A 23,272-nucleotide genomic window follows, 5' to 3' on the forward strand; every position below is an offset into this window, starting at 1 on the left:
GCCAAATGTGTAGGCGTGTTGATGCATCAGCAGCAATATCATCTATGCAAAAAAAAAAAAAAAAAAAAAAAAAAACACACACACACACACACGGTTGATTCAGAATAACGGCACATGCTTAATCACCAGCCAAGAATTTTAAATACATAGTTTGAGCTTTTTTTACACCAAGTGTTTGATCAGATCTAAAATGTTAACCTTCTTAGCAGCATCGGATAAGTGCAGAAATTTAGTGATTTTTCCTAACTCAACCTTGTCCCTAATGCTTCCAGTTCGCATCGCCATCCCGATATAGGTCGAGAAAAATATGCAAGACACCCTTCTTGAGGGGTGGAATAATGCTTTTAAAAGTAATTCGGACTCAATTTTTTTTCTTTGAATTACAAGATCGTAAAAAAATATTTCGAAAAATGGAATTAAAGTTCCTGTTAATCGGCGCTTTGTATATGTATTACAATCTCTTCACCAGGTCATCTTGTATCTCTTTTCCGACTTCCGGCCGGTGATGATCCAGCCGTCTTGATGATAAAAAGAGACAACTAAAGCTGGGAACGAAGTTGTGTGAATTATAAAAAGATGTCGATGCCAGATGGCGGTGACACAGGGTCGAGCGAACTTGGGGAGCCCAGACATAAAAATAACATTTTAAGTAAACTCATAAACAAAGTTTTTTAAAAAAATTGTGCTGCTCGTCTGCACCAATACTAGAAGTCAATCAGTGTGTCTGTGTCAATGTGCCTAGATGTTTTAACATGTAAGCAGGAACACATTTACAAGAAGTTAATTTGAAGCCTTTTTTATTATCTTTAATATTGTTTGATAAAGTGAAGTAAAAAGTAAAGTAAATATATTTTACCCAATAGCTAAGTAGTTTGCATGAAAACCTCTTCAGTTCCTTTCCTGTTGGTATCAACCAGGGCCTGCGAAGGGGGCCGAGTGTATTTAAAACTTCCATTTAAGCTACAAAAGTCATGCAAGCACAGCAATCGATCAACTAGACAACGTTAAGCACAAAGGATAGATTACCATTTTTATAGTCTCTGGCATGACTCCATTAGTGTTAAAAAGGCATTATATCCTCAACCTGAGGTTGGTTTCCATTAAAGACTGTATATAATTGTTCTGCAACATCTCTTGTGTTGCTATTTATGCAAATGTGCCCATGAAAACGATATTATATTGTTGAATAATTTTTTGCGATTGATTGTATATGCAACTGTTGTTGCAACAATTGCAATTCTCATGGTAAACTAACCTGTGGCATAAAAAAACTTTTAGTGCAATTGACTGTTTAAGAGTTTTTAGAGCCGTTGTCAGCTGTTTTTTAATATACATAGGTAAGAAAGCTACAAAAGGAGATTAAAAGTTTGGAGCAACTTTAGACTCAACACTGTTTTTTTCTGGGTGTGGTTTCATTGCTACAGGATAGCTGCATGGCTGCAGGACTTTGTGGTTGCATGACTGCAGGGCTTTATGGCTGCAAACCCTAACCCTGCAGCCATGCAGCTGCATATTCGCAACAAGTTTAGCTCAAGGGTTTTGTAATTTATTGTGCATTATTAAAAGGACTGCCTAGTAAAAAATGATTTTAAAGTATAAATTTTTTGTAATTTAAAACTATCACATAAAAAATACCTTTTGTGGTGCCGTAGATTAGTGGTTATAGCTCTTGTACTCTATGTCGGAGACCGGAGTTGATTCGTCTTGACGGTGATTCAACATGGGCGAGTGAATGTTACCATAGCCCTGGGTTAACTCAAGGCATGTGAAGGAAATTGGGAAGATGGGACACTGTGTGGGCGGTTGGATCTTGCCGGGAGTTGTCTAGTAGAGTGCAGGCTCTAATTGGGTCTGTAGGACTCTCCATCTAAGCCATGGCCCCTCCTAGAAATAATAGACAGGTTATATCCCTTGATATTTAGGCTAGCCATGTAAAATATGCACATCTATCTATCTATCTATCTTTCTTTTTTGATATTATTCACATAGGCATGGGTTCATCTTATTGCTGCAAATGCTGGAAAACAGCTTGAGTTAAAAATTTAGTATATGTAATTATGCATGTGATGTAAAGCAGTGGTGAAAAACAGACTAATGCAGCGAAAGTGTGTAGCATATTCAGTAAATATATAAACACCCCCAGAAGACTTTCAATTATAATTATAATATGTCTTCATAGAACAAAAAATTCACAGTATTAAGTTTTCATTATGAACTAGAAAGATCAGACTTTGAAATAGCTCCACAGCCTAGACAGACTTTTGCAAGCTCTTTCATATGAGCTCAAATTTTTCACGGGAGGTAACCTTTAAATAAAACTTCAAAAATCATTTAGAAAGTTCAGCTACACTTTAACAAAATTTTTACAGAAAAAACATTATACCGCATGTGTGTTTCGTTTTTACAGGCATAAAGAAAAAATCCATTAAATTCAGACCTGCTATAGTTTCCAATTGTTTTGTCAAATGAAGAAATTATCTACAGTTAAACCCATGATAAAATGTCTATTCCGCCTGTAAGTGTAGTTTTGCAGAAAAAAAAACAAAGAAACATTACAACATCCATTTTTACCCATTGAATTTCACACATTCTGGTCTTTAAAATTACATTAATCAAAACACATGTAGTAAAATATTCCAGATATTGACTTTATGTAGTAAAAGATTGATGAGTTTATTATTCGAAAGTGTTTTTTTAGTAGTATTGCTTTTCTTTCCTTTTGTAGGCCAATTAATAATGAGTTATTATCAAGATTCAAAAGTTTTTGCTCAGTTACTCGGGGAAGATGACAAGAAGTTGCATACTACAAAGAAAGAAGCAAATGTTAGCAGACAAATTGATTTACATGAGACTGGTGAAGCAAGTTTAGCACCTGATATTATCAGATGTACTATGACATGCAGTAATGTTAAAGTGAGTCTTCGCTTTATTGCATTTTTATTAGTTGGTTTGTTCCAAACCAATTTCATGAAGAACTACGTTTATATGTGCAAAACATTAATTAAGATGTAATTGTGACTTAAAAGTTTCTGTTCATTTCCTAAACAAGTCAAAAAGAAAGGAAAAATCTAATCCTTGAAGCACTTTTTAAGCTGCATGCAAAATTTTTACAAGTTTTCACTTAGTTGTTTAAAATATATGTAATCTTTTTCATGTCGTCTTTGTTGTTTTGACAAACAAGGGGTATCTTATTTTCTGAATATTTTGGTGCAAGAAATGATAAAATAAAGATATTTTTTTAAACCTTATTTTTTCTTCTCTTTTCCCTATTTATTTTCCCATTCATGTTTTTCTTTTTTCGTTTGTTTATATTTTGTTTTTTTAACTGTTAATGCCTCTCTTTCCATGTATTCTTTTGTTTCCATGTTTGTGCTCTTTCCAGGTGTTATTGTCAACTTTCTCTCAACCCTTTTTAAACGTGCTTAAATGTTCCATAACCTCTTCATCTCCACATTCCCTCATCCTTTCTTTCCCTTGATTGTTTAAGATGTTATTCATTTCCACCCTCGTCCTTATTATTTTTGTATATACCTGCACTTATTTTGATTTCTTTTAAATTTTTACTTTGTTTTGTTGTCCTACGTTTTTCCATCTTTTTTCTTATTCATCACTTTGGTATGCTGTACTTCATCCCTTTAAAAAATAAATTCAATGAATGCTCAGAATAAACTTGTAAACCAATGTTTTTCGTCCCTCAATTAAAATTTGGTATTCTTTTTTAGAAAATTATACTCCGAAAGTACATTTTATGATTGAAAAAATATTGTATATTATATCCTTAAAATTTAAATAAATTGAGCTTTTTATTATCAACTACATTTTTTAACCCAAACCTGAAAGAAAAGATGTGCTTATATTTATAAATGCTATGATCCATATTGTTAGAAAAAGTATGATCCTATCCTATTTGTTGTCAATTTTTTAAGCAAAACTGTGTTAAGGTAATGTTCTAAAGGTGCTGTTTATTCTTGGAGATTTAACAGCCTGAATAATTTTCTTAAAAACTAGGTTCTAACAAAAAAGACGTTGAAAGTGGGTAAACAAGTTATTGCGTTTCTTTTCATGCAGCAACCTGTTTGCTTAAAAAAAGCAAATTATAAACGCTCGAAAACTGATAAAAATTATTGCGCCTTCACTTTACGCAATTAAAGAGAGATTATTGTAACTCAAAATGAAATTAAACAAAACGAAATAAATACGATAGGTGTAGACTGTGAAACAAAAAGAATGATCAGTGTGCTAAAACGGTCGTCATCAGGAGCAAGTGCCATTTCTTCCCTGTTTCTGTAAATCATGTTTCACCTACATGACAGTGAACAAACTCCTTGCAATTAAGGAAGATCCTGTTTGTTTTTCTTAGAAAATATGAAGTGTGATTAATGATTAGTGTTGTGAATCAGGATACATCGATGCTTTCCCTAAATGGAAAATAGTTTAAGAATCAGTTGATGTTAACATGAACAGCCAATGTGTATACTCTTGATATTTTAACTTATAGACACATATGTGATTCTCTTTCTTGCTTGTTTTTTTTTGTTATTTTCAGCATATTAAACAAAGTCATCATACACATATGGTTTCTATAACTAGACTTATTACCCCACTGTTGAGTATTTTCAAATGTTTACCTTTACTTGAACGTTCTGGGAAAATTTGATTTTTTTTTCTTTACGTGACCAGTCTATATGATGCTGCATTAACCGACATCAAAACAAAAACAAAACAAGTTATTTAAAGTGTTAGAAAAATGTCAATTACTACTTTTTTGTCTGGTAGATGATAGTTTATTTTACCATTTAAATGAAATAGACGAATTCTTAGCAGGACAACAGTCAAAAGATACAAAATATAGGCAGAAAAGTGGCCAATCATTCGGTAAGAAAAACATTGATTGGAAAGCTTTTGGATGCAAATGTCCCCTAAGTTTATGTAGCCCAACACAGTGTTCACAAAAATGTTGATTCGTGCAGAAATTACAAATGGCCAAATGATTAATAAGCCATTATTAAATAACTTAAATGGTTTTATGAATTTTTCTTCTCCACTCAAATTGTCCGGTTTGAACATGATACAGTATTACACCACAATCAGTCTGTGCTAAGAACCATTTAAATCGGTTTAAATTGACAGTTTAAAGGTAAAGAGGAACAACTTATAAATTTTGTTTATAATTTGTAATTCCTTTCGTAAATTAAGTAAATTAAAGTGCACGCGACTTTAAGTTTTATATAAAAAAGATTATTTACAACATTTGAGAATAAAGAAATAATGCACCAAACGTTTCAATAATTGCAATGTATTAGCTTTTATCATATAAAATTAGAAATTTTTGCGAATTGACACACAAAATACATGCACATTACCTTGACAACCTACTCACTCTCTTGTACACCTTTGGTCCCCTTTTAATTCCTGTGAATGCCTCCCTTGCAACATATTTGTTTTTTAAGTATTTTTTTGACACTTCTTCCTGCCACTCTAATTAATTACTACATGTATTGACAGTATAGACAATAAATGTTTCTTAAATTTCAAATATACACCGAAATTGACTGCATAAGTTTAGACACATCAAGAGTTAACTTTTTACTCATAAAAAAAACATACATTCAGGTTTAAGTGTTTTAAAATCGTAACTTGATTGAATTGGTGTGTATGTTCAGACTTTTGGAACTAAAAACGAACACAACTCTTTAACGACGTTTCGGCCGTACGACGGCCATTTTCAAGTATAGCTATTTACAATTGACAAATTCAACACTATACACAAAATATCGTACGATATATCATCGTACGATCAAATATTCCGTAGGGGCAAGTCAATTATCTGAAAATAGAAATAATGGCATTGATGCAATATTTCTATTAAGAATTGGCTTATCCCTACGGATTAACAAGCTTTCCTTCAATTCCAAATCAAAATTATTAGATGCGGAGGAGATAATAGAAAAATTATCTAAAGATGGTCTATTTTTACAGAAAACAACATGCTCCAAAACCGCACTAGGGTTAATAGAAAAATCCGTCAAATCTATTAACCCTAGTGCGGTTTTGGAGCATGTTGTTATCTGTAAAAATAGACCATCTTTAGATAATTTTTCTATTATCTCCTCCGCATCTAATAATTTTGATTTGGAATTGAAGGAAAGCTTGTTAATCCGTAGGGATAAGCCAATTCTTAATAGAAATATTGCATCAATGCCATTATTTCTATTTTCAGATAATTGACTTGCCCCTACGGAATATTTGATCGTACGATGATATATCGTACGATATTTTGTATATAGTGTTGAATTTGTCAATTGTAAATAGCTATACTTGAAAATGGCTGTCGTACGGCCGAAACGTCGTTAAAGAGTTGTGTTCGTTTTTAAAATCGTGATTGACTTTATGTGCTTTTTCTTTTTATATCATGTGAATTAATTATAGGACTCAGTTGAGGATGTCAAACAGAGTGTGACACGTCGATTAGATTACGTCTTACAGACACTGCGAAATAATAGTGTAAAGGATAAGCAACATACCGTCCATAAGTTATTGTCAACAACAGAAGATGGACTGTATCAAATGAAAGCTGAAGTTGTTGTTGATTTCCAAGATGCAAATACATATGAAAAAACTGTTAACTTCTTAGTGGAAAAACTTGAAAAAAGTATCAAAATTTCCAAGCCTGTGTTTATGCATTCTTCTGGAAAACTAAGCAGCCTCAGGTTGGTTTAATCTTTTGTGAAGCAACAGCGTAATTGCTTTATGTATGAGCTACAACATTATAAATAACACAGAGAGCACTGTGTATGTTTTTACATTTTTTCAACTATAATTCGTGAGTAAGAGATGTTTGTAAAAATACACGTAGGATATCAGAAATATCATGTTAACCCCACAAATAGCACAGTGTGTTGAGATGCTTATTTTTATATTACTTGTTTAGTAACCATATTCTATTATTTCTTAACTGATCCCTTTCTACCTGTTTGCATAAAAGGATAATATAAGAACAACCATCCAAATTGTAGTATGATATGGTTTTGTTCCGTTTCTCTTTTGGGGTAAAAATGCGTAACAAGCTACAAAAAATCTGTTTCAAGGAATATTTTCAATATTTGCAATAATTATAATGTCTCACTTACCTTATTTTCTTATTAATTCTTAATTTTTTAATATTAATGTAAATCATCTGGGTAAAGTTTTTGTGTCAATATCACTGACATTGAAATATGTATGGTGTTTCATTGTTTATTCATTCTTGCTTTGTTTTGTGTAACAGCATTGCGATGTTGACAGATAATACTCCTGTTACTGTTGATACTACAGGATACCACAATCTAGAGGAGGTACACAACAATCATGTTATACCACAGAACAAAGCAAAAATGAAAAGGAGTTCTTGTTTACATGCAATTCAAATATAACTTAAAAACAGTCCAACTCTTTGTTATGAATAGTAAATTTCATGCTAGATACTCTTTTTCCATTTTTTCCCTAGACGTCAAGCATGTTTGAATGCTGTTCAAAACTGTCGAACGAAAGCAACTGCGATCGCACAATTGTTGAATCAAAACCTTGGTTCCCCTCTTCTAATCACGGAAGAAGATACAATAGAATATACAGGAAATGGAATGTCGAATGTCAGCAAAGAAATAAATTCTTTTCAAGAGCACATTGAAAATAATACCTATACTGTCAGTGTGAAAGTTCATGTTGTTTTTGAATGCAAAGAAAGGACGAAAAACTCAAGACATAAATAAAATATACCTTGTTCGTATTAATTTTCATGTGTCCTAATTTCCGAGCAGTTGTGCAAAATAGTTAAGTTACAGAAATTACAGGTTTTGTGTGAAGATGAATATCTGCAAAAATATGCTTTTTAAGAAGCAGTGGAAATGATGCTACAATCTGTTTAAAACTCTGACTTTTGCTATATTTTTCTTGTTGGTTGTAGGGAAATTTGAAATTTGAACCATAATATTAATGCACACAAAATACGTTCTTAATTGTATCAAAAAGCGCAAAATAGATATTTTTTCACTATCCGAAAATTAATATGCATGAAAATTTGTACCAATAAAAGGTCATATTGTTTTGAATAAAATTAGGTAAATAAAAAAACTTTCTGAACTTACTAAACAAGAATTGTTCTTTTTGTATATTTTGGCTTTTTTAGAACAAACATTTTAACACAACTAAGAAATTAGTCTCTCAGATGAGGATAGAAATTTTTGGTAAAGGAAGTCTTGAAGCAAGACACTTTATTTTTTGTTTACTTTATGGTGACAATCACTTTCCTATCAAAATTTTGCTTTAGACAAGCAATGAAAAACGTTCTTTTTGCTGTGAGAACATTTTTTATCTTATAAAAATATTCTGATGTAGATTTTAATATATATTGTGTCGTATTTATTTTATGTAACGCTATGTAAATATGATATTTTAAAGAGAAAGTCAATATTTTGTAAACAAATATTGCGTTTTATTGAGAAAAAAGTTTGGATGTTGACATATGAAAATAACTTGTTATTTCACATTTTGTTTTAATCAATGCGCTAAAAATCACAAAAATCTGAAACTCTTATATGTTGAAAGAATTTTTTATAAGACATGATTTATTTTTATTTTTAAAGTACCTTCATTGATGTTTAATCTTTTACCAGTGCTGCTGTTCTGTCTTATTGTTGGTGAAATTAGAAACTGCAAATTTAAAAGTGAATTTAAAAATGTTGAAATTGTGAGAAGGTATAATGATCCAGACTTAATAATATACAACGACATGCACGATGGAGAGCAATGTCCATCCTTATGCTTCGCTAAAGATGCTGTATTACTTCAAAAGGAACCATGTACTTGTGAATGCAAAGCAAGCAAAGAAATTTACGATTCTTTGAATGAACGTTGTGAAAGCATGGGAAACAAGGGTAGTTGATTATTTCATTATCTTATGAGTCATTATGTTTGTGAAATTATGCAGGTATTTAAGTGTAATTTCAATGTCTGGTTGATTGATAAAATTAAAGTGGCTTTTAAGGACTCTGTAAATAAAGAGGTGAGCTGATAAAGTAGTTTGTTGAAATTTATTTTTTATACTTTTTTTCATAATATTTATGGTATAAACGTCATTTTTTATTTAAGAAACATGTAGAAGTAAGCAAGCTCAATGTTTCTTAAGTTTTGTCCTATTTCAGGCTCAAATATTTGTTAGGTAATATTATTGTTCAAAAAGTTCAAAATACACCTTCACTGCCACTCTGTATTGAATTGAATAAAAAAGAAGACATTTCATTGCGATAAACAATGTGTTGTTTATTTGTGCAAACACGAAATTTCAAGAGCACACATCAGATGATGTATTGTTCCCTGTTCCTAAGATTTCGTGTTTTTCTATAATGCAAAAAATGTTTCATCTTGATTTCTCGTTTTCAGCCTGCCCATGTTTCTTAGCTTTTTTCGTTCCTAAGCCTCATGTTTCTTATAAACGTTTTTCTAAAACAAAAAAAGATGTATATTCATAATTGTACAATTATATTGTGTGTTTCTAAATTTTAATCATGTTATTTTTCAGCCTGTGAAATTTGTGTAATGAATTCCAAAATTTTAACACTCCATGCCAATCAACAGAATTTAGCATTATGTGGGAAAGAAAATTTACGAGAAACTATTAGAGGTATATTTCTTTGTTTTGATGGAAGTATATGTTTGTTTCAATATTCATTCAAAAGCATTCTGCAAATGTTTTTGAGCTCAATTTAACCATTAACTATAATATTATTTTGCTTTGAAATATTATTTCATTTCCAAGAAAGTACGGAAGTATTCTTCCTATCACAATCTATGCTTTTTGCTACAATAATTTGTTGGCCCACGTTGTGTAAGCCTAGTTCCTGGTTTGTGGTCTGTTGGTAGCTATTTAAAAGCTAATGTAAAGAGGGATAAGTAGACGTCTTTTAATACTGTTTATAAGATTTAATTTTTTAGATGTTGATGAAAAAAGAAACTGTGCTGTAACTGGATTCCATTTTGAACATTATGGTTGGAAACAAATTTCAAATCTTGTTACGAGACAAATATTCACATCTAATGGTAGCACTGTGGAGGTTTGTTTTCAAGTTTTTCTTAGAATTGTAAGAAGTATGGTGAAAGTTATTAGGCTGAGTCAGCACATTTTGTGATTTAACAGGGGAATATCTCTTCAATGACAAGTCGTACCGTAGAAAACCATACCATTTTCCAAAACAACTTCCTGCCCTTTTTGAAATTATTACATATATGCTGACATCAGTATAAAAATGTAATAGACTAAATACTATATTTGTTGGAACCTAAAAATACTAATTAAACATTTTTCCAGTTCAATGTTGAGTAGTTGGTATTTTCTGGCACAGCCATGTAATGTTCTAGTGGTGTCTGATTTTAATTAATGTTCTGTGCAAAGTTTATCTGTCAAAATTCACCTCGTAACAACAAGTGTCTCTTGAAATGTAACCATTGTAAACAAGACAGCGACGTACTTGGGTAAACCACGTCACGTTTTGAGGTCTTCCAAAATCAATCTCGTGACAACGTTTCAGTAACTGTGGTTTGGTGAAAACATAACATTTCATTGTCACAGATAATAGATTTTTTTTCTTCCCGATATTAACCAGGTTATAAAAAAGACATAAGCAAGTCGACAAATCCAATTTATTTAACGAAAGCTTTTGGTCGTAACTTCAGCCATCTTCAGTCATAACATTTAACGCGTAATTTATAGAAAATGTAACATAGAATGATTTCCTAATATGAACAAGTCATTATCACACTTCAGCATACGCACGAAAGCTGTATTCCTAGAAGAGTGATTAATGAAACTTATAAAAAAGTACAATAGAGCTGAAGATACATTTCTATTGGGGCTGGTCTATCCCTATAGATCATAAGACTCTTCTTAATTTCCGAAAGAAAATTGTTTTATGCCGATGTTATGACACTAAAGATGGCCAAAGTTTGCATTTGCCGACTCGGTTGTCGTTTTATGTCTACTTTTTGCACGAGTTATATTTTTCATCAACCAGATACAAGTTAATTGCAACTTAGTTACCAGTTTGCTTCAATATTGTTCACATTGTATTGATTGTATTTAGTGGACTGGCGCCAAATGTCATCTTCACCTACTGTCGGGTTTGTTGATCAAATTAGATATGGTATGTAAACAGCCGCTTTCAGAGTCGTGTTTACTTGTGAAGATTCCTGGAAAACTGAAAGGTATTATTTTGTTGACTGAAGGATTTAAGAAGGTTTGATGTGTGTTAAGTGATAGTAGAGATATTATAGCTACTGTACTATGTAAAAATAAAATTACTTTAAAAAGGGGTAGTAGTTGACTGACTACATGAAGCCTTGATGAAGTTTTTGTTATAGTACCATAATTTTTATTCCTAGCTCTTTGATCCATCCTCCTAGCTATGATGCTGGGATTTGAATATTTGTGCTTAAATTTATTTTTCTCGCAGCTGCAATGGTATTTATGGACATGATAGTAGATGTTTTTATAAGTGTTTTTTTGGAATAAAGCTGTGTGAATTGTAACCACTAGTCGTTAGCCCGTGAAAGAATCCACGGATTCGCCCGTCCTTTTTTACCGCATTTCGTGCGTCCCGCTACTTGCGCAGCTAAGCTACTATTTTGCGTGAAAGACAGACAGACGTATACGGGTGTTTTAATTGGAAAGGGTTAAGTTGTAAAAATTTATCCCAAAGGGAAAATATTAGACAGTTTATACTACCCCCAAGTTTGGTAGTGAGTTTAATTTCAACCTCTACATGTAGCTAGAGAGACCAAACTGCAGAGGAGGGAATATTTATGTTTATGTAGCATTTTGGTGCGACTGCCCTGACGAAAATATGAGGATAACAGTAAAGAAATTGGAAGACAAATAAACCTATCCTTTTAAATATGCCGGCTGAGTCTAACAAAATATTATATTAAAATATTATATAAAATATTTGCACTGGGTGAGACGTTGAAAATTAAAGAATCATGGGTAAGGGTCATATGAAATAATGAACGACCAGTGTATGGATTTTATAACTTGATGAACGCCTAGGGTGAGGATCCTTAGAACTTATAAACGTCCTGGGTAAGATCTTATGAACTAATGAACGCTCTGAGTAAGAACCATAAGAACTAATAAATGACCAGTGTAAGGATCTTATAAGCTAATGAGCGTTAAGTGTAAGCACCGTAAAAACTGATGAACTAATAAACGCCCAAGCGTAAATTTGGAGAAAATTTAAACTTAGCCATCTATTTATAAAAAATTGGAAGTTTCTTTAGTAGCAGTATGTAATGTAAAATCTTTCGTGTGTACTGAGGTCCACAAGTTACAATTCCAGAGATCAATGCTGTACACCAAAGTTAGCACTGTTGCAGGTCGTGTCAATGTTCTTGGTAATATGGTTAGGTATATGGTAATATGGTATTATGGTATTATGGTTGTGGTTAGGAGGCTAATTTTGGTGACAGTTTTAGTTTCAGTCACTTCACTAATTGTCATCATTCTGGAAGTAGTGACGAGAAATCATGCTTTTACACGAACGATGTTTTTAAATGTTAAGCCATTGTGTTGTTTAAGCAATAATCTGTTTTTTTGTTTAACCTTATGTCATTAATTGATGTATAATTAAAAACCTAATTAAGATGATGCTTTAAAAAGACCTTTCATCAATGACCCTTTAGATGAGTTTGTCTTTTCAAATTTTTTATGAATTTCATTGCATGTTCAATAGATTGTCATGAATTTCACATATAGAAATTAATCTATTGTAATCCGATTGTATAGTTCATACAACCATTCATTGGTAACGATTTATTATCAAATGATTGGAATACGAATAAGTTATAAATAACAGGGAAATATGTCTTACAGTGTAAACATTTGTGTTGTGAAGGTTTGTAGAAGTAAATGTTAAAGATATTTTTCTGTATGATAAGGCGGATGATTTAAACTTGAGAATTTCTTTCAGGTGATAGATTTAGGTTTGTTTGATTTCAGGATTATGTGAAACTTTAAAAACTTCTTTTCCACTTAAGTAAGAAACGAATGGAGTGGAATAAATACTGCAATTTGATTGGTTGGTTACTAATACACGCTTATTTTATGAGAATGTCAAAATTCTAACCAGGTTGGTCGTTATTTTTATTTCTCTATTTTTATAAACAATAGACCTATTGTTTTTACCTTAAGTCCCAGCCGATATTCTTATAAACCATATTCTTTATAAAGAAAAAGCGTGTATTCATTTGTTATGCTGAACACTATTCCTGTTCATAAAAAAGTGGATTTTTTTTCACATTCTCAAACCGAGAAAATGTTTATCAACCAATCAAGATAGAGTAATAGCAGTCACTTTCGTTTCTGAATGAACTTTAAGGGTACGTTAAACTCCGTTCCCAGGACTTGTTAGGCTTTTTATATGTGAACGGCCTAAGCAAGGCCTGTTCTGGCCGTCCAAATATAAAAAAGCCTAACAAGTCCTAGGGACGAGGTTGGGGTATGTTGTTAATACCTGTTAGCTGCACACTGGAATTGAAAAGCATAACAAGTAGATAAATACACTGAAATCTTTTTAATTTAAGTGTCAGTCAGAAAACTTTCACATTTGATTTTGCTACCCACTCATTAACATGCACTTAGTGTGATAACAAACCTTAAAAGTAATAGGCTCACTTAAAACGTTAGTGTAAATGTACCTTTAGAGAGCTTACTCCTGCTTGTCACTTTGTTTTTAATTGACAGAGTTTTGTGACAAGATAAAAATAAATACTACCCACGCTTGATTTGCTGATTGACAACCAACATCTGGGAGTCAGTTCAAAACAAATCCAGACAGTGGATATTAGTGTAACAGTTTAGTTTGCGCTGTGTGTTGTGAATTCCATTCTCACGTTCGTATTTTTCTCTATAGTTAAATAAAAACTGTTAGTTTTTCGTTTTACTTGTAAAATTCATGGAATGTGTGCTATCCAAAAAATGTTATTCGATTAATAAGCTTGATTTTAACATTACGTCTATATGGTTTCTGTGTTGAATGATACCTGACCCCTTGTGTCGTATTACCTTGCTGCAAATTTTAGGTAGCTATACACCAAAAATGTAGGGAAGGTGGAAGGAGGAGGTGCTTTGGAAACATAAATTGGCCTTTTAATTCTCTTCACAAATCCTGATTCATTTTTTTTTGGCATTCACGTTTTTATAATAAAATGAATGTTGTGCTTTCGAATTTTAAAGAGTTAGAAAGAGATAAAAAATATAGATAAATTTTGATATGGAATTGTAGTTGTTTTGCCATAAAAGTTGTAGGCTTGTACTACTAAGAAGATGGCTAAATTAAGATGTATTAAGGTCGTCTGTTTGTCTGATTACACGTTGTAACAGAATTTAAATTTTATTGTTTGATACATTTTTTGGAAACGATATCAACTGAAACGTTAAAAGATTGTTTCCGTATCTAGGATCTAGTGTATAACTTTTAATGAACAATTTGTGTTCAATGAATTGTTACAATACATTATTTTTCAAGCGTTTAAACATGGCTCGCAGGACCTAATTACAATTGGTTTCTATCTTATGCATTCAATTTGCACCCTATCCCCCCTTCGATTATATGCACAACCTTCGAATATACGCATAATCTTCGATTATACACACAATCTTCGAACATACGCATAACTTTCGATTATACGCATAGCCTTCAAACGTACGCATAACCTTCGAATATACGCATAACCTTCGAATATACGCACAACCTTCGAACATACGCACAACCTTCGAATATACACACAATCTTCGAACATACGCATAACTTTCGATTATACGCATAACCTTCGAACATACGCATAACCTTCGATTATACACACAATCTTCGAACATACGCATAACTTTCGATCATACGCATAGCCTTCGAACGTACGCATAACCTTCGAATATACACATACCTTCGAATATACGCACAACCTTCGAACATACGCACAACCTTCGAATATACACACAATCTTCGAACATACGCATAACTTTCGATTATACGCATAACCTTCGAACATACGCACAACCTTCGAATATACACACAATCTTCGAACATACGCATAACCTTCGATTATACGCATAACCTTCGAACGTACGCATAACCTTCGAACATACGCATAACCTTCGATTATACGCATAACCTTAAATGAATAAATAAGCCCCAAAATTAAGAAGTATAATGCTGTAGATTGAACACCGGTTTTAAAAATTACTTGCACAAAAATCAGCGGTAATCTCAATGAGTTCTTTTGACTGGAATTATGTTTTGAGCTGAGAGTGAAAGTTTAAGTTAGGTATCTCTTATCAAGTTCTCCCTTAAAGCTTCGTCATCTAGCTTCATTTCGTGAAAGAGTGTGAGTAAATCAAGGTACTACCAGAAGGTGGGCATGTTGTGGACATATAAATGTTGTATCCTTAGCAGAGTGACAGCACCCTCCATGTTTTTTCTGATTTATGAATTTGAAGTTCACGATCATAACCTCAATATATGGAGAAAAAAAATTATCAGTAAAATTATAGTATTTCAATCTCAATTTTAGTTGGAAATGAGAATGCACACCGCCTAGAATCAGAACTTACTAAATGCATACCGTCACAAAATATTAAACATGAAGACGCCGTGGTTGTGGTACCATCTTTAAAACCGCTTACAACTGAACCTGTCCACCTGAAAGAAGGATCAAGCAAACTGATTACTGCAGGAAAGATTTTACCAACAAACAAGGTTCACATTCGGTGTTTGTTTTTTAAAATATTTTTGTTCTATCTATCTTATACTCTCTACCGTTCAATTCTCCTTGCTTTTTTGTGTTATCTGAAATCCAACTTGTGAGAATTTCGTGTTTCACTGCTTCGTTTTATAACAATTGGTTCTTTTGACCAGTATTTTTTGTACCTCTATTCGAATTTTTTTGTAGATGCCGCACGACAGATTGGAGAAGTCGTCTGAAGGTAACAACGCAAGATTGATTATTATCGCCAGTGTAACTGCTGCTATCTGTTTCGTTATGATTGTTGTGACGATCTTGTTAATATACAGAAGGAATCAGAGGTAGGTTTTATCCGCCCCTGCCGCCCATCTGGCCACGCATTTAGTCAGTTTATTTATATGGTGAAATCTACTGTTTATTTAGAGAGGAAGAAGAAAGACGAGAGTCAGAGTTTAATACAGGTAGTTAAGACATTAACCCTTAAATTTTTTGAAAAACCCCAAATTTCCATTATTATTTATCGACTATTTTTCCACTTTCAACCAGATTTCTGGTCTCCTTCTGCCTTAAGGTTGATGAACCTGAGTAAATCCGGATGGGAAATTTAATTCTCTTTTGTACGAGCCTGTCTGTATTTCAGCTTTTCTGGGACGCCAAAGTATTTTTTATACACAACTAATTACTTTCTGATTTTTTTTTCTGGGAGAGTTCGTGGTAAAACGAATTAATATTGATCAAAATTACGATGTGATAAAAGCAAAAATGAGCCATTAGGTATACGAAAAATATTTCTACCACGAATGCAGAAGTTGATAGACTCACTTTACAGTTAGTTGCGTTACACCTTACCTGTGACACGTAATAAAGCGAACTATCGACTTAAAATGTCAAACTGTAGCCAATCTCCAGCTTTATAATCCGTATGAACGATACATATGCATCGATTTGTAGTGGCTACCAGTTGTTCATTTTTCAGCTCACGGAAATTTACCAGTCGAGAAATTCCACGGGATTTCGCCCGCCGCTGCTCGCAGCTACCATATTTGGCTTACAGACAGAAGTTGGATATTGATGGAATAACGTCTGATAATTTTGTTGCTTTTCTTATAGAATACACATACACTGAGGAGAAAAGCCGATCTGACGTATGTATCCGGCCTTATTGAATTGCCTCGTTTTGAAATTAACATTGTGTTTACGTATTTTCTTTTTGGTTGAGCAGTTTTTTTTCACTGCGCAAGTTCTATGTTACCTTAACTTAAAACTTTGAAATGCTTTTCAAAATTGTTTAGAAGAAGTTCGAATTTTTAAACGGAAGTTTTGTAGTGTGAGATCGATTTCATCCTTAGTTATAGGTAGAAATGTAATCTCAGTATTTTTCAAAATTTACTCATGACATCATCAGTTTCCGGATTTTGAATATTTAAAACTTGGATAAATTGAAAACGAAAAAAGATTTTTAAGCAATACCAAAAGAGTTTACAGTTCGGAAATCCCTTTTAACAGGAAGCTCTTTCAACAGGAACCTCTTGCAACAGAAGCCCCTTTCAACAGAAACCTCTTGCAACAGAAGCCCCTTTCAACAGGAACCCCTTGCAACAGAAGCCCCTTTCAACAGGAATCCCTAGCAACAGAAGCCCCTTTCAACAGAAGCCCCTTTCAACAGAAATCCCTTTCAACCTGAATCTCTTCCAACAGGAATCCCTTTCGACAGGAACCTTTTCAACAGGAACCCTTCGCAACAGAAATCCCTTTTCAACATTAATTGACGCGTCACCACAAACCCATCATTGCAGTAACGTGTGATTTATGTGTCTTCTTTACTAGAGTTTTTTCGACAATCAGCTTCGGCATGCTGTTTATCCTAATGCCCAAGGTTACCGAAATAAAGCTTTTGTTATCCCCACTAAAGCGGAGACTGGAACGAGTTCACCAAGAATTGCTGAAGGTGGTAATTAAGTTTTTTTCTATTGAAAATTGACAGGGACTTACACGTGAATAGCGCAACAGAGACACTGTCTAACATGGGTGCATTGTAGAACAGCCCATATTACGGTTCGTATAGGGTGTGGAATTTGAAAAAAACCTGGGCTAATGGTTTAACTCTGCGAATCTATCCGAATAGTCAAAGATTTAACTTCGCCTTTATAACAACTTGTGGGGACCACCTTTGAAATTTGTTCTCTTGCCTAAAAATAATTTCTCCAAAATTATGATTTAACCTTATCGGTAATATACGGTTAAAAAAAAGGACTAAATTTTAGATTTTTTACCGACTAAAATCGTTTCACCGCCATCCCTTTACCGAGCGGGCATTTTTACTGCCTTTTTTGCCGACTAATATTTTTAACTGATCTCATCTCAGTTTTGCTAGAATGAGGTTGGATTTTTTTAGTTTACGTTTAGAGTTGTTATACAAGATGTATTTTTAAACTTCCTTTGTTAGTTTGATTGTTTATTATCCATTTTTATTTCAAATATCGACTACTTTGAGACTGTTTGCTTTACATAAATTCTTTCAAAAAATAATCAGCAAAAAACGTAATTGTCTTGTCAATAAAATGTGAATAAATTCTGGACAAGTGACTTTTAATTTTTCCGACTAAAAAGTGTGCCCAACATTTGTTAGCCGACGTTTTTTTGTACCGATGAGAAGGTTCATGGTTGTAGCTAATTGCTAGTGACGTGTTATGATGGAAAAAATGTAAACTTTATTGCTAGCTTCAACCTTACACTTCTTTTTACTTTTTTTTTCATCACAACTTTCTCTTACTTTTATAGTTCAAACAGAAAAGAACAACACAAACAAAAACAGGCTTAATATCGGTAACTATGGTAACAGTGATGCACGAAATAATAACAACACGGTGGAAAGCGATAAATTGGCTTGGCTTTCACCGCTACATGTTGCCATGGAAAAAGTTTCTCCTTCTCTACATCGACGTAGAAGAACATGGACGGTATTCGATCGAAAGGAGAGAAGAAACACAAACACATCCATACCTAAGAGTTCTTCTCATACATACGTGACGGGGGTAAATAATCCGGAGTTAGGCGAAGACAATGTTTCGTATGAAAACTCAAGTATTCCGTTGCCGTTGCCGTTGCCGTTGCCGTTGCCGTCGCCGTCGCCGTCGCCGTTGCAAGGTTCATGTCAAACTGGTGATGACGCTGCGATTAGCTGATGTTTAGTGTTTGTGCTGTTAAGTACTCGCGCATGAAGGTGTTAACGACGTGGAACATTATATAACGCAGGTAATACCGCAGACGACAATCACCTCCAATAAACATGTTCACTCACCGCTGGAGTCAACTGTCCAGTTACAACAGGTTATGTTGATCAGTTGTATTTATTTAGCAGATAGAATGTCTTTCCGTTTATGACGTCAAGATTTTAAAATGTTTTCAGTTTTTATATGGAACTATTAAGAAAACAGTATCCTTAGTTACCTAGCTTCCTCTCTACTTTCCATTTTTCAAATCAGATTTCCCCGTATTAGTAAAAATAAAGGAGGCGCACCTTGGCGTTAAACGATGGAAAAAATGTGAGGCCGATAAGTGGGATGATGAGTGCGTATATTATTCACGGTAATTTTATGTAGGATGACATGACATGACACATATTATCATTTAAAAAGTAAAAATGGAGATTAACCTCCCGATACTTCTCTTCATTTCCAGAGGTTTTTTTTAATACCATTTGATATGCAGACTGACAAACAAAAAATTTATATGCGTCTACTCAGCCTCATCCTCTTTGACTCCCGTCAGAAGATCATATCATAAGCATAAGCGTAGAAGATCACTAGGGGTGTGGTTGGGCGTGTACTTTAACATAAGTAAATTTATATTGCGGAGGAAGATGTTGTTTACATTATCGTCATTATGACCATTTTTGCTCAAGAACATATACCATCTTCAAGTTTAGTTCTTAAAACCACCTGACGTATATTGTTGAGGCAGGCTGCCCTTGTGTTTTCCGAGGCCTTCCTATTCTTCTGGCGTCATTTACTTCAAGATTTTTCAGGCTAAGTTCTTGTTGTGTCCCAAGTGTGTTTTAGGATCTTTCTATCACTAGGCTAACATTGCATATCATAAAGAAATAGAAATATAGAAACTTTAAGGTAGTAGTAGTGGTGTGTATTTTTTTTCGTCAAAGAGAGTTATAAAATCCTAAGAAGTCCTGGAGACGAGGTTGGTCCTTCCACGAGGTTGGTCCCTCCTACCGGATACGTGACTGGCGAAGGTTTTAGAAAAAAAATGCTTGATTTAAATACAATCCATATTAGTTACCTCAAATGCCACGAGTTCAAAAACAAATAGAGGGAGAAGTGGATAAAAAAGGCGGCACCATATATATGTAAAATCCTACGAAACTTAAAACCTTGCCCAAGCTTTGATGTTCCACGCAACAAATTTAAGGTGAAAAAAATTAAGGCCGATAAAAAGTTAAAGCCTACAACAACCTCGTCCCCAGAAACGTTTCTACGACTATGATATACTCACAGCACGGAGCCATCCCGTCAGAATGCAATCATAGAAGGGCCTTTAGGACGAGGTTGAGCCGCAATATTATCGATTCAGACAGCCGGGGAAACTGCTGCCAATTAACAGGATATCGAAGTAAATTTGGGTAACGAGCTCTTGGTTAAACTAAGATAAAGCCAAAACTGAATGCTCTTTGAAGGTTGTACATAGGAAGAAATAAATAAAGGTCAAAAGTAAAAGAATTCAGCTGATGTCGATATCAGTAAACAAGTATTTTCTAATGTAACTTAATTTTACTAGAGGAATCCGAATTCGGCGAATTTTATCATTCTCTCTCTGCCATTTGAAAAACAACAGGATATTATTACGCCAAAAATTGCTACATTAGGCGTTGAGAAAAACCTATGGTATTGAAACAAAAGAAAGCTTTCGCGCTGTTTTTCACCTGCGTGAATACAGACCTTAGATTCAACTAGAGTTTGTTAAATTTTAAAAAAGCTCTACAAAAATTGATTCAGCCTTGACATGACGCCTTTGAAGAATCGCTTAATTAACAGTAGTCGTTAGTAATGACGAGAATACTATAAAGACCTTGGAGTTGATGACAGAGGATGCAAGATTTTTTTTACGTATCACCAACAGTCTTTTAGACGACGAATTTTTCGTCAGTCCCCCCCGTCGTAGGATCCGACGAAAGTTTTGGCCGGATATATTTCGGGCACGGCAATGTCAACTTGCGCTTGTTTACTTTTTTTAGAGGAAAGCAGCATTGCTTGAAGTGTTGAAAGAAGGGGAGGCGTTACCTGGTTGCTGTGATTTGGTTTTGCTTTATTAATATTTTTCTTATTTTAGTTATGTTATTATTTGTTATTATTATGTTATGAGTCTAACCGTTATTTTTTAAAGTTAACTGACTTTTCCACCCTGTCAGTTGTTTCCAGCAGGGCCCACAAAAGCTGTTCTTATCTGGAGTGTTTAAAGCTCCCATTTGAGCTACAGAAATCTCCGAAATTTCTGCCCAATAGCGTCTTCCGTCAATATACATGGCGCCGTAGTTTAGTGGTTATCACTCTCGTACTGCAGTAGTCGATGTCTCTGATTTTATTCTTACTGAGCTCGACCAACATAACTTTGTTTGTGCTGTGCTCATTGACCTTAAAAAAGCTTTTGACACTGTTGATCATAAAATTTTGTTAAAAAAACTATGGTGTTTTGGCATCAGAGATGCTGCCTTTGACTGGTTCGAGTCCTACTTAACGGACCGAATACAGCTGACTCTTGTAAACGACACAGGATCAGATCTGCTTCATGAAGACGCTTTTGGGGTGCCGCAGGGATCTGTGTTGGGGCCCCTGCTCTTTCTTTTGTATATTGATGACTTAAAATCTGTCATCAATTCAAACTACCACCATCTATATGCGGATGATACAATAATTATTTCGTCTCATAAAAACTTGGATACCCTTGTCTCCCAGGTCGAGTTAGAACTTTCGCAAGTCGACCTCTGGCTGAATAATAACAAAATGACTATTAATACGGACAAAACTGAAACAATCTTTTTCGGCAACCACAGCCAGTTAAAAAAAGTTGAGAACAAAACTATCAACTATATGGGTATTCCTTTGAAGAGGAGCGAAAAAGTTAAATATCTTGGGGTAACATTTGATCAAAAAATGCAATGGGAAAAGCACATTAATGACATAAATAGAAAAATACTAATTAAATATTCTAAAATTAGAACCATTGCATCCTGTTTAACACCTCACACAAAAAACCTTTTAATTAATGCACTTGTCATGCCATATTTCAACTACTGCTCCTCGGCATGGGCTTGTGCCACCCAAGGTAGATTGGGAAAACTAGAAAAACGATTAAAATGTGTCCGTACCTTTCTTGGGAAAGAGAGGGAATATTCAATGAATAATTTACTCATCAAAAACGATGCCATATTAGTTTTCAAAGCCATGAATCACATTGCTCCTGATTACATGCGCTCAAAATTCCTTTTGACAAAAAACTGTCATAATCATCAAACAAGAGGAGCTTCAAAAAACAGGTTCACACTTCCCTTGGTCAACACGGAATTTGGCAAAAAAGCCTTCCCATTTAGAGCTGCAAAAGTGTGGAATAATCTTCCAGACCAAGTGACCTGTGATGGAAGTCTGCTTTCGTTTAAGACTTCCATCTCTAATGTATTTGGCAAATTCTAATGGAGATCACTTTTGAATTTTTTAATTTTTGTTTTTTATTCTTTTTCTTTTCAATTTTCACAGATTATAAATGTTACTATGTTTGATTGAGCTGAGGCAGTCTAAGGTTTATCATTTTTTGTTTCTTTTTTGTTCTAGTGGCCCCCAGTGGAAACAATCCACTAACTATAGGTTTTTGTGATTTTCTGGGCTAGCCACTTTAAATATTTATTATTATTATTATTATTATTATTATTACTGACTTATGCAGGAAACCGGGGTTTGATTCCCCTTGGCGACGATTCAATATGGGCAATTGAATATTACCATAGCCCCGGGTTAACACAAGCCATGTAAGGGAAGTTGGGAAATTGACACACTGTGTGGGCCGTTGAATGTTTTAGTATTTATAGACTGCAGTGCCAACATTGGTTACAATGAAAATCCATCATAACTAGCTAACAGAAAAATATATATATCTGGCATGTTGTAATGTCAGTACAACACTTTAGACGGGTTGGGTGACTCGCGTAACATCGCTTAATTGTTATTACCTGATTAATTAATTCTGCCCTGACTAATCAAGAAAGCATATACTGCAGCCCTGTTTTACCTTGCTACACTATAAACGAGGATACCCACTTGGACATTCTCTTCATATGTAAAAACATGCACCTGTCTGTGTCCTATATACCTTCCTTAATGTGTTTTGAAGTTTTGAAGAAAATTAATTACAGGAGAAATTTATAATAGAACTATATACCTTCTTTAATGTGTTTTGAAGTTTGGAAGAAAATTAATTACAGGAGAAATTTATAATAGAACTATCA

At 33.8% G+C, this 23,272-nt stretch overlaps 2 protein-coding genes across 4 annotated transcripts; both read left to right on the forward strand.

Moving 5' to 3' along the window:
* The first annotated feature begins 595 nt into the window (after positions 1-595).
* On the forward strand, positions 596-8,495 carry LOC130626141 (interleukin-1 receptor-associated kinase 1-binding protein 1-like). Its single transcript, XM_057441246.1, has 4 exons — positions 596-754; positions 2,726-2,913; positions 6,430-6,710; positions 7,487-8,495. The coding sequence occupies exons 1-4, from the start codon at positions 733-735 to the stop codon at positions 7,746-7,748; spliced, it is 753 nt and encodes a 250-aa protein (XP_057297229.1). The 5' UTR covers positions 596-732; the 3' UTR covers positions 7,749-8,495.
* Positions 8,496-8,549: 54 nt separating this feature from the next.
* LOC130626192 (uncharacterized) lies at positions 8,550-19,212 on the forward strand. 3 transcript variants are annotated; one of them, XM_057441294.1, is made up of 10 exons: positions 8,550-8,912; positions 9,557-9,658; positions 9,970-10,088; positions 11,115-11,235; positions 15,595-15,779; positions 15,973-16,106; positions 16,189-16,226; positions 16,876-16,910; positions 17,593-17,716; positions 18,547-19,212. In XM_057441294.1, the coding sequence occupies exons 1-10, from the start codon at positions 8,633-8,635 to the stop codon at positions 18,948-18,950; spliced, it is 1,542 nt and encodes a 513-aa protein (XP_057297277.1). In that variant the 5' UTR covers positions 8,550-8,632; the 3' UTR covers positions 18,951-19,212. The 3 variants fall into 3 exon arrangements, with proteins under 3 accessions (XP_057297277.1, XP_057297278.1, XP_057297279.1); XM_057441295.1 differs by having other exon boundaries at positions 17,593-17,713; XM_057441296.1 differs by having other exon boundaries at positions 8,901-9,040.
* The last annotated feature ends 4,060 nt before the right edge of the window (positions 19,213-23,272 follow it).

Source organism: Hydractinia symbiolongicarpus, chromosome 14 (genome assembly GCF_029227915.1).
Source record: "Hydractinia symbiolongicarpus strain clone_291-10 chromosome 14, HSymV2.1, whole genome shotgun sequence".
Lineage (NCBI taxonomy): Eukaryota > Metazoa > Cnidaria > Hydrozoa > Anthoathecata > Hydractiniidae > Hydractinia > Hydractinia symbiolongicarpus.